Consider the following 18,637-nt stretch of genomic DNA (forward strand, 5'->3'; position numbering starts at 1 on the left):
TTAACTAAAGGGCTTTTTTCTGAGGGGCTTTTGTCCTTGGGGGCTTTTGTCCAGATTCTAACGTAGATAATTACTATTTAGCCTTAAAATACATTGTACATATTCAAAGAACCTTCGTGGTCTAGTGGTATGGAATGTTCTTTTGGCATTCTTTTATTTTTTTACTTGTTTCAGTCATTTGACGGTAGCCATGCTGGAGCAATTGAATCCTGGACCTATTTCCTGTAAGCCTGGTGCTTATTCTATAAGTCTCTTCTGCTGAACAGATAAGTTGCAGGTACGCAAACACACCAACATCAGTTGTCAAGTGAGAGTGGTGGGGGGGACAAACACACACACAAACACACACACATAAATATATACATATATGTATAAGTATATATATATATAATTATAATGAGGAAGGCCGATTTATGAGGTTATCCTGGGTTTCTCATTCACAAGGGGGTTTGTCCTCACCGCGAATCTTCAGACCCCAAACATGCTAGCCTAAGACTTCTTCAAATATGGAGGGGAAAATGCCTCACTATAAAGGTAAACAACAGGTGATTACCTCCCTTTGCCATTGGCTATCGAGCTTCGACCACGCATATGTAACATCACTGACCAGCCACGCCTGGCAATTAAGAGATGGTGGGATACCATACTCAATCACATGGTCACAACATCAACAGAATGAAACATTGCAAGTTATGCATTGCTGAATGTGCAAGGATCCTAAAAAACTCTCTCATAACAGGGAGCATCCTGAACTCTAGGACAGAAATTTTCGGAACATGTCTGCATTTTAGAAGATTCCTCCTGGCCTTTTGGAATCCATAAAGTGATGCCATGTCTTTTTTTTTCAGGCATGTTTAACGTTTTCTCTACAAACTACAAACAAGCTCTCCTCCCTTCCTTTTTTTTTTTTTCATACAAAAACTAATGTAAATTTCAAACGAGGTATAGCTGTGAAAAGAGTCCAGAAAATGGGTAATACCCCACTACAAAATCTGTGGGGGAGAAAAATTGCCAAGAGGTAGCTACACAAAATTCAACTCTATACTTTAAAGAGTGTCTTCTTTTATAGCCTTGTGAGTGGATTTGGTAGATGGAAGCTGAAAGAAGCCTGTCATATATATATGTATATATATATATATATATATATGTATGTATGTATGTATGTATATATATATATATATATATATATATATATATATATATATATATATATATAGATATATATATATATCTATATATATATATATATATATATATATATGTATGTATGTATGTATATATATATATATATATATATATATTATATATATATATATATATATATATATATATATATATATATATATATATTATATATATATATATATATATATGTATATATATATATGTGTGTGTATATCTATCTATTTTACATGCTGAAGACTACTTGGTGTAATTGATAATTATTCCAAATTAATTAATTTCACCCTTCATTATTACGGATATATATATATATATATACACACATATAGAGAAAACGTTAAATATGCCTGGAAAAAGACATGGTCTTTCCCTGCCAACTAAAAGACATGAGGAATTATCAAAGAAGGTGAATAATTACCGGGGGAGGGGGGAGAAGAGAGAACTGACACTCAATCCTTCTAGAGCTCCCAGAATGAAAATATAAACACCTGAAAGACTTTCCCTCTATACATTACTAAGTGTCTTTCTCTCTTCTTCATTCTTAAAAGTAAAGAAGCTAGAAAAGGTCGATCGTATTTCAGTCTAATTGTCATTGTAAATGACAGATGCTTTCCTTTCTCTGTGTCTATTGCTTCACTCCTTTCCCTACGGTTAAGAGAGTGAGCGTGTTTGGCTCAGTCGTTAAGGGTATTCAGTCCACAATCATAAAGTCATAAGCATGATTCCTGGTGGCGCACTGTATTCTTGAGCAAGATACTCTACTTCACCTTGCTGCAGTCCACTCAGCAGGCAAAAATGAGTTGTAGCAGTAATTCAAAAGAGCCAGCCTTGTTACATTCTTTGTGAAGCTGAATCTCCCTGAGAACTACCTTATGGTATGCATGTCTCTGGAGTACTCAGCCACTTGCATGTTGATTTTATAAGCAGACTCTTCTGTTGATCATATAAACAAGAACCTCGTCATCATAACCGACAGAGTGCCATTTTTAAAAAAGAGTGGAAGAAAAGGCAACGTTCCATATTGTAAGACAAAAATGTCAGGCGTTTAGTATAAGCAGTGAAATCTAAGATGAAATAATTGCTATTCTGTTGTGTAGTAACTTTACCCTCGATTCATGCTTAGTTTGATAACAACAGCCTGCACATTGGTGTTTATCTGGTGGTTGGGCCTCCACATCTGTGAGACCCACAAATGCCACTGGATTAACACCTATAGTGACCCTAATGCCTAAAAAGGTTTTCCTGCCCCTATATAGGATTTGTTTTCGTTTTTTTCCAACCACTTGAAGGTTTATCTTACTTCAGTCCATTCAGCTGGCCAAAATGAGTCACAGCTGTAATTCAAAGGGGCCAACCTTGTCATATTCTGTGTGAGGCTGAATCTCTCTGAGAACTACATTAATGGTATGCATGTGTGTAGAGTACTCTGCCACTTGTGAGTTAATTTTATCCTTGTGTGGTAATGAAAAGCGAAAGTGACATCCAATATTTGCTGTAGTTGTCATTGGTTTAACACTGTGTCTATGTATCTATGTATCAATTTTTCTTACAATCTATGTATCTACTGTCCCTCTTCTCTCCCACTTTTAATTTAACAATGTGTATATGTATCTACTTTTCTTTCAATCTGTGTATCTACTTTTCTTGCGATCTATGTATCAGTTTACTCTGAAAATACTGATAATCATTTAAAAATAAAATGAACGCTGTCACCACTCACTGTCTCTTTCACGCTCTCTCATTCTCTCTCACTTCCTCTTTGTCTTCCTCTCTCCCGTTTTGCCACTCACTTTCTTTGAAGTGTGACACACATCTCAGGTACACATGTACAAAAACAAAATGTTGGCGCATTAATATTACTGATATTTTAATTTATAAGACATATTCAACATTCTCTTTTTTTCTGTCTTAAAACAATACGACTGAATCTCTTCTCCAAGATAAGTAGATCTAATACAAATTATATATTTAATGAATAGGCATAGGAGTGGCTGTGTGGTAAGTAGCTTGCTTACAAACCACATGGTTCCGGTTTCAGTCCCACTGCGTGGCACCTTGGGCAAGTGTCTTCTACTATAGCCTCGGGCTGACCAAAGCCTTGTGGGTGGATTTGGTAGATGGAAACTGAAAGAAGCCCGTTGTATATGTCTATGTGTGTGTGTGTGTGTGTGTGTGTGTTGTGTGTGTGTGTGTGTGTGTGTGTGTGTGTGTGTGTGTGTGTGTGTGTATGCTTGTCTGTTTGTCCCCCCACAATCGCTTGACAACCGATGTTGGTGTGTTTAGGTCCCCATAACTTAGCTGTTCGGCAAAAGAGACTGATAGAATAAGTACTAGGCTTACAAAGAATAAGTCCTGGTGGTGCTCCAGCATGGCCACAGTCAAATGACTGAAACAAGTAAATGAGTATATAAAACCCAGTAGTTTTCAACCCTTCATAATGTTCAAATACAATGCACACTGAAACATTGTTCATGAGCCTGGGATGATACTGTTGCTATAGACAAACATTTTTGGCTATATCCAAAAGAAAGTCATTCAACTGTGTCATTCATTAACACACTTCTAAGACTAACTCACAGATATTCTGATTCTCCTGTATCTCTTCTGCTCCTGAACTAGCAATTTTCACACCACCTTTTCCCAATCACACCTGATACAACCACCTTTCCTATGTATATTTTATATGTCCCTCAAAAAGACGGAGGGAGTTTCTTCTGTGGTTGTTCAACTTGCTTGAAATAGCAAGCAAATCTCTCAAATCACACCATACCATCTCAAAAAGGGAAGGATACTTTGGGTAAATGCTTCTAGATAAACTAAGACTTAAAACAAAAGTTGTTATAGAAAGCTTTTTGCACATAAGTATGTTTGATCAGGATTGACCTTGGGCTAAACAACAACAACTGCCAGTATCAAATTCAAAATCACAATGTCCACGATAGCATCCTTCCTTAATACACATTTATAGTGTATAACTCATATGTAAGCTATAAGGCTGGATCTTGAGAACCTGAGTGTCCATAGTGTTGACTTTTTGGAATTATTAGCTCGAAAACAAGTTGAATATTGCTCCTCAGAAATATTCCTATGGCTCGACTCACAGGAGAGAGGCCCAAGGGATATATATTTTGATAGTTTGCATCACTAAACTTATATATATATATATATATATATAATACTGCTAGACCACTGGTGTGAAATCGATGTTAATTAATTTAATATCTAATTTCTCACCCTCATTTTAAATTTATATATATATATGTATGTATATATATATGCATATATATATATATATATAATATATATATATATATATATATATCATCAAACAATGATGATGATATATATATATATACCAGTAAATGATGACAATGTCAGGTCATAGCTCTCATCGTATAATAATTCTGCTTGTCATTACGTTACTTAGCCCATTGGTAATGCTTTCACTTGACCAGCGATGTGGTTTTCAGAGTATACCATGTTGGATTAAATTTTTACCCTCATAAAATTGTGACCCCTATATTTTACATATAAAATAATTATTTTGCTATAAAATTTTTTTTCTAGATATGAAATTGTGACCAAGTAAATTTTAAAATGTAATTTTTTCTGTTTATGGGGGAAATGGAAAAATGAATTTATTTTATGAGTGCTGTGTATTAAGTCTATAAAATTGTGCATAAGTAATCATCGTATTCCAATTTCCTTCATTTTTCAATGAATAGCCAATGAGTGACTATCTTTTGATACAGACACAACACAGAATACACTTTCAGGCTTTTTGGATAAAATTTTCAGAAATAACCCAATAGGCTTACAATTAATTCCGTGAAATATTCATGGGTCACACTAGTCAACTAATAATTGAATAAAACACTATTATAACAAGTTACTTTTATAGAACCCAGATTCTGTCATGTTCTTTTCTTGAAGAAATTAGAATTATTGTCTGCAGACAATTTTACCGAGACCTTTGGAAGTATGCTGTGCGTGAGAAAACCCGGCAGGACAAGTGAGACCATAACCCGGGGCCTCTACCTGGGATGTAGCCAGTCCACTTATGCATACCTTTCCTTCTTGGGACACAAAACTCTACTTGTGAAGACCTGTTGAGGCAAGTGAAAATCAAAATCAAAATCAAAATCGATCAACATCAATGGAAATTGTTGCTGTGATACCAGTGCCGAACCATCCGAACGTGACCGTTGCCAGCGCCGCCCTGACTGGCCTCCATACCGGTGGCACGTAAAAAGCACCATCCGACCGTGGCCATTTGCCAGCCTCGTCTGGCACCTGTACCGGTGGCACGTAAAAAGCACCCACTACACTCATGGAGTGGTTGGCATTAGGAAGGGCATCCAACCATAGAAACATTGCCAGATCAGACTGGGCCTGGTGCAGCCTTCTGGCTTCCCAGACCCCAGTTGAACCGTCCAACCCATGATGATGATGATGATGATCTAAGACAAGCCTTCTCTAGCAGATTATAATCAGCAATTTGTTAAAGTAGTAGCCATAAATATTAACAAACACAAACATGTTAACAAATCAAAAATAATACATAAACACTAACCAGAACAATACATTATACTGACTCCAGAATGGCCAGGACTAACTAAATAACTATAGGGAAAAACTATAGCTGAAAAATATTTCATTAATTTAGTGTCAGGCTAAATTCATTTGAGAAAGTAATGAAGATGAGATTGATATCAATGGGACTAACTATCCATATCAAGTAATTAGATCAGTAATTAGATTTATATGAGTTAAAAGTATCAGTGATAGATTAACTCAAAATGTTTTCAAACAGTATGTATTCATGAAATTTTTAAAAGTTTGTCTTCCTCGTTAGACTGGAGTTTATCTCAGTTTCTGAGGTATATAAGCAACTGAGAGCACAATATCCCCTCTTGGACAGGATGCAAGTTTACCACACAGTTAACCCCTCTGTAAACTAGGGCAATATGAAATGAAGTAACTTACTCAAGGACACAGTGCATTGCCCAGTCCAGAAATTATCCCCATGACAATACAATCATCCAACACTCTAACCAATAGGTTATACATCATATCATAAATTACATTTTCTTCTTTTGATACTCCATTATAGAAGCTATACTATTTAATAGGGGTATCCCACTCTATAAAATAAATTTATTTTGGTATATTTTTGCACTTCTTGTAAAGTCTTGTGGCATGAGACCAACTATTCAAGCATGTAAAGAAACATTATTCATATATCAACTACTTTCTACTCTTTTGGCCTATCATGCAGCCTTTGAGAAATTAAAGGCCAAGTTGACCCTGGTAAAACAGAAAAATGAAATGTTTAGTAAATATTAACAGCTTTTGAATTAAGAGTTTTTATTGAACCAACAAACTTCCTTTAAAACTTAGCATGTTGAATATAGCTTTGTTGTTTATGTAGCTAAAATGTTAATCAAACAATAAGTTTGAAACAAACTCAACATGTCGCTAAAGACTAGGATTTGTGGTCCTACAACTTAAAAGCAGAATAAATGTGCTTAAGGGGAGTTAGGGCTCCAAATTTATTATTTAGGCAAGCAAGCAACTTGGACATTTTTTTTAAAGCAGCAGATACAGAAGAAAAAGTGTTTCCTGTACAATACAACAGAGGTAACATTGCTATGCAGTAAAAAATGTCATACCCTATTAGCCCTTCCTTTACTGTATTTTTGTTATAATATCTTGCTTTTGTTTCAATTAATTTAGTGAAATAACTTTGACATTATTATTGTGGTGTTTGCTAGATAAATTAAAATGAAATTTTGATGGGAGGTTTTTTAAAACAAGAAATTTACATTAGAGAACTAGATGCAGTCTCAGGTAGTTGGTTTCCAAAGGGTCAATTGTTGTAAATGGTAGATAGATAGACAGATAGATAAACAGACAGATAGATAGGTAGAGAGATCTAACGGACAAGCAGAATGCTTTTTCAATACATTCGAAAGAATTCTAAGGAAGTCAAATAAGGAAGTCATGGATGAGGTAGCTCTACAACAATTCTTAAGATTATACCATGTGGCACCAAATCCAAACACACCAGCAGGTATGTCACCAGTGGAGCTGATGTTTACGAAGAAAATAAAATCAGTCTTCAACAAATTACTACCTGGTAAGATATTTCAAAATTTGCAAAAATGTATTTGTTAGGGCATATAAGAATGGAAGACAAAGCTGGGAAGATGACATAGTTACCAAACGCATAACACAAAAAGGGGTATACAAGAGACACATGAACCAACCAAAAAAAATTCATTAAAAGTGAACTCAAGAGAATGGAGTAATCGATGGAATGGTTATATGACACTTTTCAAGTACCAATGCCACTACAAATAATTGAACCCAGAAGCACAAACAAAAGAAAATGTACAGATTTCCTGGAAGTGGATGCCAAATGAAAAAAAATTAGATTTGTAACTGTATGGAAAAAAAGAAAACTAAATAAAAAAGGAGGTGGGGGTGATGTAAAAATTATTGCTAATGAAAAGAAATGAAATGAAATTACACTCTCTAAGGAAAAAGAAAAACTTAAAAGTGGAGATGTTATGGGTCTAATAATAATAATGGAACACCCCTCCCACATGACGGGTGGTATGTGCTAGTTGTTACAAATACTGTGACACAGAAGTCAGGGAAGTCAGTCATAGTCATGTCTTACTTGTTTAATTATACTGTTATATCAAAGTGAATGTTATAGCAGTCTGACTGATTACGGCATATCCTGATATATGACAGTCAACTGTTTATTCTTGCACAATCCAAGCAACATACTGAAATAACATCATAAATGAACTTGCTTAATGCCCTGCTAACTACCAGCTCTTTCTGCATGTGTGTATGTGGTCACAAAGTTCACTTTGGAGCCATGTGGTTTTGAGTTCCATTCTAGGTACCTTGGTCTTCTAGCATAGCATCTGGTTGATTAATGTTTTGTAAGTGAAACTGGTAGTCAAAAACTACATGGAATCCAGTTGTGTGTGTGACTTATTTATTCATATTTTTGATTGACACTGTGTGATGGTAATGATGTGCTGATGTTCCTTGTAAACAATATGTCTTGTAGCATAGCTGTTTTGATTTGATAAGATGAGGGAAATTAAAAATACTGTACTTCAAAAACAAGTAAGATATAGTGGCAGACATTATCAGGACCATAGAATTCTGCCTCAGTAAATCTTGCCATGTCAATGCTACCATAAAAAAAAACAAGATGCATAAAATGGATGATCTATATATATATGTATTTAAATTAGTATTGGTTTCTTGATTGCTATGTTTTTCCCAATGATTTGTATATACATCACTTTTAATTTAATTCAAATAAAAGATAATATATATACTGTTGTGTCTGGGGAGAGTCATTCTCTTTTAGTGCCTTATTATTTAACACACTCACCGGTAAAATTTCCACTTGTTTCTTATTTTTATTTTCTAAAAGAGAGTCAAGACTATTGAAAAGGTTGCAAGATGCAATGAAAATTTTAGAAAATAAAAATAAGAAACAAGTGGAAATTTTACCGGTGAGTGTGTTAAATAACAAGGCACTAAAAGAGAATGACTCTCCCAGACACAACAGAATATGCTTCAACACACAAACTTATATAAAGAATCTTGCAAACCAAATCCCAAAACGAAATATAATATATATATATTATATATATATATATAATATATATATATATATATATATATATATATATATATATTATATATATATATATATATATATATATATAATAATATAAAAATAGTAATAATGACAACCATTGGATGGAGTTTATAAACATTTAATGCATTGGTACGCGTGTTTCCACAAATCAAATGTCTCTTAAGATCACAGTTCATATTCCCAGGATGATTACAGTGTTGTCCATAGTATCCATGAGTATTAGGTAGATCACCTTCATAGATTCATTTCTTCAAGTGATATAACATTAACGGGTGTTTAACAAAGAGTTATTTATCTCTTTTGACCTGTGAGAAAGTTGATTGAGTTATGTGTGCATTTCTGTGTGTATTTGGTGGGAAGCAGGGGAAAGTGATGGAAAGGAAGGAATGAATGGTGGTTATATGAGGATGGAAGTGTGTGTGGTGATGTTGGACTTATTTTGCTATTCAGTCTGCAGATGTCAAGGATGGGTAGTATATTCCTTTGTTCAATCTCATTTAAGGTATGACTATCTTCAATGAAGTTTGTAGTAAACAAATCTGCTGGTACAGCCACTGCAGCCATCAGTGTTGGAGTTCATTGATAAATGGTATTTTCTTAGAGTCACCTTTTACTGTAAAAACCCATGTAATTTGTGCATCTGAGTAATTTACGCAGATGATTTTCAGGATAAAAATTGTTATAAAAAGTGGCTTCTACTCGTGTAAAATTCGCAACCAAAAGTTTTCAGAATTGCTGATAAATCCAGAGGAAAAAGGTTTCAATTTAGTTGTATGTAGTATAATTTCACTTATGATTAGATTTTATTTAATTTTCATTAAATAAAAATAATTCCTGTTTAACACGTATCACATTGAAAGCTATTAAATTATGAACTGTTTGTGTCGTTTATAATAAACTTTATTTTACATTTCTTGACCACAAAAGATTATGTCCAATCTTTAGCTTACTTCTGTATGTCTTCTCAAATCACAATCACAGGAAAAGTTGTTGATAATTCTTATCAACAAAAATAAAGCTAATAAATATGCACAAATGTTGCAAAATAAATTTAATTACAAATAAACATCAGCATGGATGACACTTTACTCAACTGACAGAAGAAGGTTACTGATCAAACTGATTCTGTAAACAGAATTCTGATTGATTGAAAATGTCTTCTTGTCTCAAGCTATAATTTTCTGCCTATTCTTGTTGGAACCTTTGATACTGTGTCAAAATTTTAATCCCTTTTACACTTATAAAATATCAAGTGAACTTAAAAATTTGTCGTTACCATTGAACAAGAGTGGTGCGAAATTTAAGAAGTGACTTGCTAGACTATGCATGTCTCTGAGGAGACAAACAAGAATAACAAAAATCTACTATACCAAAAGAACATACATTACAAATGTTCTATGAAGAGAACATAAGAATGCTGCATGATTCAACATGAATGTGAAACGACATTAAACATTGTATAAGGTAAATGAAGGTTTCAGTAGGAATGCTAAGTCATATTCATTTAGTGAGTTTACATGCGCAAGAATGAATTATGATGTCGTCAGCGACGTCGGTGGTGATGAATCTCATTGTTCTAAAGCGGAGAAAGTGAGCAATAGCTTCCTGGAGGCTAACGCTAGCTAGACTTCTTAAGCAGAGAAAAACTGATCTATTTAAGGAAATTGCTGGGCTCCATTGCAATAGGTAGAAATTCCAAGCAATGTAAAATATGGCCCGGACCATGATTACCAGCATGAACGTCAAACTTCAAAAAGTAGTTAACCATTCAATGGTTTTAGTAAATTCATACAGAAAGAGTAAGCATTATACCATCCAGCATAAATAAAAGTCAACTTCATTATATTTTTTCAGTAAAAATCTATTCTGACATTAAATGAGTCAACTTCTGGTACAAATGTTTATGTTTGTATGTCTTTTTTCAACAAAAGAATTTCTAGAATAATTCTGGAAATGATCTACTCATGTAATTTACACACCCACTAAAGTTTATTTTTGTTTTGGGAAAAAAAGGGCATAAATTACATGGGTTTTTACAGTAATTGTTTCTGGTAGTACAGTGATATAGTGTATAGCATCAAAACATTGCTTTGTTTGTTTATTTGTTTGTGTTCCTTCCTTGTGTGGATAAAACTTGACTCATTTAGTGGGTATGCATGTCACTTTAATACACAAGTGTGTTTGATTATTGTTTGTGTGTGTTCCAGTGTACATGTGATTATGTTCAGTCCAGAATCCTCAAATAGATAATCCCTGGAATGTTTTACAAATCATTGTACCACTAATTGATTGTGCGTGGAGAATGTAAAGACAGTTTGCTTTTTTTTTTCTTTTGAGAATCACATTTTGAGTTTGTTTTATCCAAATCTGTTATTGCATAACCCTGTGCCTTTTATTAATAAGTACAAATGAAAGTCTATAGCCTGGATATTAGAGATGTACGTTTTTCATTAGATTTCCATAGATGTTCTCATTTGCCCCATGTTTTGTCAAAGCATTTATGTTTGCCAGGCAGATGATCTCTACAACAATGTGTAACATTTGCTCCTTGTCCCTCTCTCTCTTTCGGAGAGGCACAAGCACCTACACGCACATATACACACACGGCAGTAACTTCCGCCTGCCGAATTCAATCACAAAGCTTCGGTCGGCTCGGGGCTATAGCGGAAGACACCTACCCAAAGTGCCACGCAGTGGGACTGAACCCGAAACCACCATAGAATAATATCTGTTCTAAAGTGTTTTCATTGGACTGATGTTTTTATTGTAATGCTCTACCAGTATTTTGGTTCTAGAGTTTCTTTGGTATGTTCAACAAGACAACCCTTCTGCTGTAAAGCTTTTGAAAATAGTTTTAGTGTAAGTGTGGCTGTGTGGTAAGAAGCTTGCTTCCCAACCACATCATTCTGGGTTCATTCCCACTGTGTTGCACCTTGGGCAAGTTTCTTCTACTATATAGCCTTGGGCCAACCAAAGCCTTGTGAGTGGATTCAGGAGAAAGAAACTGAAAAGAGCCTTAAAGGCAGTGAGCTGGCAGAAATGTTAGCACTCCGGGTGAAATGCTTAGCGGTATTTTGTCTGCCGTTATGTTCTGAGTTCAAATTCTGCCGAGGCCAACTTAGCCTTTCATCTTTTCTGGGTCGATTAAATAAGTACCAGTTACGCACTGGGATCGATATAATTGACTTAATCCATTTGTCTTTCCTTGTTTGTCCCCCTCTGTGTGTAGTCCCTTGTGGGCAGTAAAGAAATAAGACACTGAAAAGCTCCTGTTGGATATATGTGTTTGTGTGTGTGTGTATGTTTGTGTTTGTGTGTGTGTGTGTGTGTGTGTGTGTGTGTGTGTGTGTGTGTGTGTGTGTGTGTGTGTGTGTGTGTGTGTGTGTGTGTGTTTATTTTCCACTACCACTTGATAATCAGTGTTGGTATATTTATGTTCCTGTAACTTAGCAATTCAGCAAAAGAGACCTATAGAATAAGTTACCAGGCTTATGTATATAAAAAGTACTGAGATCAATTCACTTGACTAAGAATTCTTCAAGGTGGTACCTCAGCATGGCCACATTCTAATGACTGAAACAAGTAAAAGATAAAAGATAACAACAGTGTCATGTCCTATTGGAAGTTACTGGCTTGTGGACAGTTTTGGACTGCCCATGATGATGATGATGTAATATCTTCCACACCAGTAGTTCTCAATCAACATTTCCATTTACAACATGGAGCTTTAGAAACATTCTTATCTCTATAGGCGCAGAAGTGGCTGTGTGGTAAGTAGCTTGCTAACCAACCACATAGTTCCAGGTTCAGTCCCACTGCATGGCATCTTGGGCAAGTGTCTTCTGCTATAGCCCCGGGCCGACCAATGCCTTGTGAGTGGATTTGGTAGACAGAAACTGAAAGAAGCCCGTCATATATATGTGTATATATATATATAATATATATATATATATATATATATATATATATATATATATATATATGTATGTGTGTGTTGTGTGTCTGTGTTTGTCTCCCTAGCATTGCTTGACAACCGATGCTGGTGTGTTTACGTCCCCCTCACTTAGCGGTTCGGCAAAAGAAACTGATAGAATAAATACTGGGCTTACAAAGAATAAGTCCCGGGGCCGATTTGCTCGACTAAAGGCGGTGCTCCAGCATGGCCGCAGGCAAATGACTGAAACAAGTAAAAGAGTAAAAGAGAGAGTATTGTTGATCAAACATTTAGTAGTTATCTCTTTTCTTTAATACCAATGATGTAGTCTTCTATGCATCTATCAAAAGTCCATCAGAGGTTACTAATCCTGCTAATGTTATTGATATTGTTTGTGAGATGCATATCTATGCATAATTATTTGCTGGTATGATGAGTATTTTCTCCTCCAAGTTTCTTTTTAACTAGGTCAGTTCAGCTACCCTTGATCACATGGAACAACAGTTCACTCACAATACTTATTCAGGAGCTCTTTGCCTAATTTCATGATGTTATTCATCATCATCATCATCCTTATTTAACGTCTGTCTTCCATGATGGCATAGATTGGATAGTTTGACAAGACTTGGCAAGCCAGAGAACTGCACCAATCTTCACTGTCTGTTTTGGCAGAGTCTTGCAGCTGGATACCCTTCCTAACACCTATAATTTTAACAGAGTTGATTGGGTACTTTTTGCATGGCACCAATACCAACGAGGTCTGCATTGGCATGTTCATACAGCTGGATGCCTTTTCAATGCCAACCTCTTTACAGAGTGGACTGGATGCTTTTTATGTGATACCAGCACCAGCAAGGTCACTGAGTAATTTACAAAACAAAGATCCTTTGAGAGGGGAGTGGTATTGAAGAAGGTGGTTATATGTCAGATGATGATAGGTTAGAGTATGACAGAGAGACATAAAAACAGGTGTCTTGATATAGAGGGGATACATGCTTACCTCAATCAAGGGAAGAGAGAAAGTGAGAGAGAGAGAGAGCAAGAATGAGAGAGTGAGAGAGATGCTCACTACTGTTACATATCTATTGAAACATACTAGCCTCATTCCTCTCCAGTCTATTGTATCTTGTCAGCATTCAGGGTCCATATCACATTACCATGGAGTATAGCTATTTGCGCTCAAGCATCATACAATCTACCTTTCACTCTGAGAGAGAGAGAGTCCTTTTGTTGCCAACAGAGATAATAGCTCTCTGAATTTCCTCCATCCTCTTATTCTAACAACGATACTTTCAGAATATCCTCCACCACTGCTAATTTGGTCACCTAGGTAACAGAAACTGTCTACAACCTCAAGAGAGTATACTGGGCATTTGAGAAAACCACTTTCCCATGTGACCTTGGATTTTGTGATACCTGTGTATCTTCTATAAGCAAAACCTGTCTCCATTAACCTTCCTGAGATTCCACTGCATCCCGTGTGTTCTTGCACTGGGTACACTGTACGGAGTTACTGTGTACAGTTTTTCTACAAATTGAGCAGGGCCATTTACCTACTGCATGGGCCACCAAACTACGGCCCGCGACATCAATTTGTCCAGCCCACCATCATAAGATTAAAAAAAATAAACATGCTTTTATACAGCTTCTTACACTTCTTAGATTACACATGGTGTATGTATACTGAGTCAGTCACATCATGTGCTACGTACTTCACGCGCCATAATAATTATTACAGTACATCACATGTGCCTCAGGCTAGTCAGTTATTAGTGATTACAATTAAAATGTGAATATCTGATGCCGAGGCCTAAGACTGCTTTTGTTTTTCTTCACCCATCATTATGAATGTTGCATTTTCAGTAAAGAATGGGGAGAAAAATACTTCTTTGTGGAAACAAACAGCCAGAAGGCTAGTTCCCTGATATGCAACAAAAGTGTTGCTGTTATGAAAGAGTACAATATTCATTGTCACTACGAAGCAAAACATCTCTCAACACATTCTAAATATTCTGGAAAATTGCAGTCTGAGAAATTTGAATCTATGAAACGCAGTTTGGAATCTCAAAGGAATTTCTTTACGAAAAAGTTTGTTGAAAATGAATCTATCACTTGTGTAAGTTACAAAATAGTGAATAAGTTGACAGAGCAAGGAAAACCATTTACTGATGGAAACTTTCTAAAAAAGTGCATGATGGAAGCAGCAAATGACTTGTGTCCTGCAAAAGCTAACATGTTTTGCTGTATCAGCCTTTCAACAAGTTGAGTTGTGCAGAGAATAGAAGAACTTGCGGATAATATGCAGTTACAGATACATGAGAAAGCTAAGACATTTTTGTGGTATTCTCTTGCGATGGATGAGTCTACTGATCTCTCTAGTATGTCACAGCTTCTTGTGTTCATTTGTGGTGTCAATTGCAACTTTGAGATTATAGAAGAAATGGCATCTGTTTGCTGTATACATGGAACAACAACTGGAGAAGATATTTTCATAGAGGTGCAGAAAACTTTGCAAAACTATAACCTTCAGTGGAATCAGCTTCGGTGTGTTACAGTTGATGGAGGAAAAAACATGACAGGAGTGAGGAAAGGTTTGGTAGGGTGGATCCAGACAAAGTTAGAGGAGCTTCAACTTTCAAAGGCTCTGTTTATACACTGCATTATACATCAGCAAACACTCTGTGGAAAGCACTTAGATATTTCTTGCGTACTAAAGCCGGTTACAACTGTGGTGAACTTTATTTGGAATCATGGGCTTAATCACCGACAGTTCCAGGCTTTCCTCGAAGAAAAGGATTCTAATTTCTGTGACTTGCTTTACTACACAGAAGTGCAATGGCTCAGTTGCGGTAAAGCCTTGTTTCATTTTTATAACCTCCGAAGAGAAATAGATCTTTTTCTCATCGAAAAGAATAGAGCTGATCCACAGCTGTCAGATCCTTCGTGGTTATCAAAGTTGTCATTTTTAGTTGACGTCACCTCTCATATGAATGAATTGAATTTAAAACTGAAAGGAAAGAATAACCTTGTCTGTGATCTCTACAGAATTATTATAGCATTTCAGAAGAAGCTATCATTGTTTGAAGCACAACTTGAAAGAGGAGACTTCTCTCATTTTCAGTGTTTTTAAGAGTTTTGCACAGAAAATGTAGAACATGTTAACCTCAAGTTTCAGAAAAAAATTATTTGGGACTTAAATAAGCATTTTTCTCAAAGATTTTCAGATCTTGATAGAATTGAGAATGAAATTCTTTTGTTTGAGAATCCCTTTGGCTGTAATCTTGATAACATGCCAACTGAACTATAACTGGAGCTTATTGACTTCCAAGCTGATACTTTGTTGAAAGAGAAGCACAGAGAAGGAAAACTCATTGAATTTTATTGCTGCTTGCCTGCTGATGAGTTTTCAAAATTGAAAAAAGTTGCCTCAGGTATGTCATCAGTTTTTGGAAAAACTTGTTAGTGAGTAAACTTTTTCAAAAACGAAGTGTGTGAAGTCAATGCATCGAACAAGGACCACGGATGAACATTTGAAAGCAATTTTTATGGTTGGTTGCAGCAATCATGAAGCAAATGTTGATGATATTTTGGAAGCAAAACGCCAGTTTCACAAATCTCATTAACTTTTGTGCTGCTTACTTTTTATGCAATTCAGCTATGTGCGCATTTTTTCTAAAAATTCTAACTTGGTAATATTTTGGTATTATTAAAATGTTTATTGTTTTTATTATTTTGTGTATTTTATGTATTGGTAAATAACTAGGATGACTGTCTTTATTTTTTGTGTACATTCAGTGTATTCTGTATTGTACTAAATTGAACAAAATATTTATCCGGCCCATGCCTGGCATTTTTTTAGCTATATCTGGCCCACTATGAAAAAAGTTTGGTGACCCCTGACTTACTGGAAAGAGAGTTTTATTTGCTTTCTTGCTAACAAATTTGGTTTTTGCTAGATTAATTTTAAGCCTTTTGATTCCAGCTTTTGTTTTCATACCTGAAATTTCTTCAATTCCACCCCACAGGCAGCCAGTTTTAAAGTTCCCTGTTATAGCAAGGAGGACTATGATGAATAAGAGGGGACTAATAACTGAGGATCCATAACGGAACCCTAGTGAACCGTACTTGTACACTAAATTTATCACTGTACTCATGGCCAACTCTTCCCCTACTGACAGCATCACTATACCTGGCTTGTACAACTCTAACAAGCTATTCATCTACTCCTAACTTCCTTAGACACCACCAGATAATAGAGCAAGGGCCTTTGTCAAAAGTTTTCTCCAGGTGGTGAAAGTCAAGTACAATGGTTTACTTTTGGCCAGATACTTCTCCTGCAGCTGTCTCACTAGGAAAATGGCATCTGTGGTACTGTATTGTGTGTAGTATAATTCTATTCATAATCAGGCTATATTTCTCTCTGTAATTTTTATGATTTGCTTCACAGTTTGATACCTTTGTAGTTTTTCAATCAAAGGTATCGCCTTAACCCTTGTTGCAGCTAACTATAATACTACTACACAAGTCATTGGGGAGGATGCCTTCCTGAATAACCTGATTAACTATTGAATATTCATATGGTGTATTCATTTCTTTCTTTACTGTCCACTAGGTATTGTCTAATTAATATGATGCACTTCAGATTCCTGTTCAATATTTGGGAAAGGAGTAAGCAGCATTGCACCTGGTGTATCTTGTGTAAGCTATAGCCACACGAGGGGTACACTGGGATGCTTAACAGCGAAGGTAATGCAGTAGATGCATAAGAACAATAATTTCAAAGAGACCACTGTGAAATAGATACTATAAATTTTACTATCAATTAAATCATTTAGATGATCTAATTAGCAACAGGGGATAGGTGTTCAGAAAGCCAATAGGAAATAGATACTGTTGAAGTATAGCTTTTGTCATCTGGGTGATCTAATTAACAGTGAGAATAGGTGTTTGAAGAACATAGAAGCCAGAATAAGAATGAGCTAATAAAACCTCAGAGAGCTATTACCTCTGCTAGTAATGAAGGGCTTCTAGCTCTGGTTGAAGGCAGATTGTTTGATTCCTGTGTGCAGAGTGCAGTGTGACATGATAATGAGACATGGGTCTTGGATGCAGAGGAATTGTAGAAACTAGAAAGAAATTATGTCAAAATGTTTCACTGGATATGTAATTTTAGTGTACATGATCAACATCATTTTATCATTATGTTGTCTTTGGTGCAATTGATTAGCATGTTCAGCTATTGATCAAAAGGTTGGTGGTTCATGCCCAACTAGGAACAAGAACTTTTCCTTTAAGGCTGTGTGTTTAACATCTGTCTTCCTTGCTGGCATTGAGTTGGATGATTTTACAGAAGCTAGGCAAGCAAGAGAGCTGCACCAGGCTCCATTGTCTGCTTTGGCATGGTTTCTATGGTTGGATGCCCTTCTTAATGCCAACCACTTTACAGATGGATGGACTGGATGCTCTTTACATGGTTTTTCCTAGCTCATTCTTACTCTGGCTTTTATGTTCTTCAAACAGCAAAGTTGCCAAGTAACTTGTGAGACAAAGACCTCTCAGTTGAGAGAGGGAACGGAACTGAGGAAGGTGACTTTGTGCCAGTTAAGAGGTTAAAATATAATAGAAGGATAGAGATAGGTGACTTATTATAGAAGAGATGCTTGGATACCCACATAGGAAAATAAAGGAAAGGAAGGAGAGATAGAGTTAGAGAGAAATAGGTTGTGGAACTGAGGTGGGGGGGTATAAGTGATGTAGAGTGGATAGAAGAGGATGTTCCATAAGAGTGTGAGGGGAGATGTTTAGAAATGGGGAAGAAGTGATTG

General features: G+C 35.8%; 1 protein-coding gene across 15 annotated transcripts in view; it reads left to right on the top strand.

Moving 5' to 3' along the window:
- LOC115216158 (sickle tail protein-like) overlaps positions 1-18,637 on the top strand; it is a 460,762-nt gene that overhangs the window by 201,520 nt on the left and 240,605 nt on the right. The window contains exon 2 of one of the 15 annotated variants that reach the window (XM_036506384.1): positions 9,381-9,467. The exons of the other annotated variants lie outside the window; for them this stretch is intronic. Coding sequence (XP_036362277.1) covers positions 9,465-9,467 — 3 coding nt within the window. The 5' untranslated portion in view covers positions 9,381-9,464. The remainder of the gene's footprint in view (positions 1-9,380; positions 9,468-18,637) is intronic. 15 annotated transcript variants of the gene reach the window in all.

The sequence above is a fragment of the Octopus sinensis genome, linkage group LG10 (assembly GCF_006345805.1).
Source record: "Octopus sinensis linkage group LG10, ASM634580v1, whole genome shotgun sequence".
NCBI classification, from domain to species: Eukaryota; Metazoa; Mollusca; class Cephalopoda; order Octopoda; family Octopodidae; genus Octopus; species Octopus sinensis.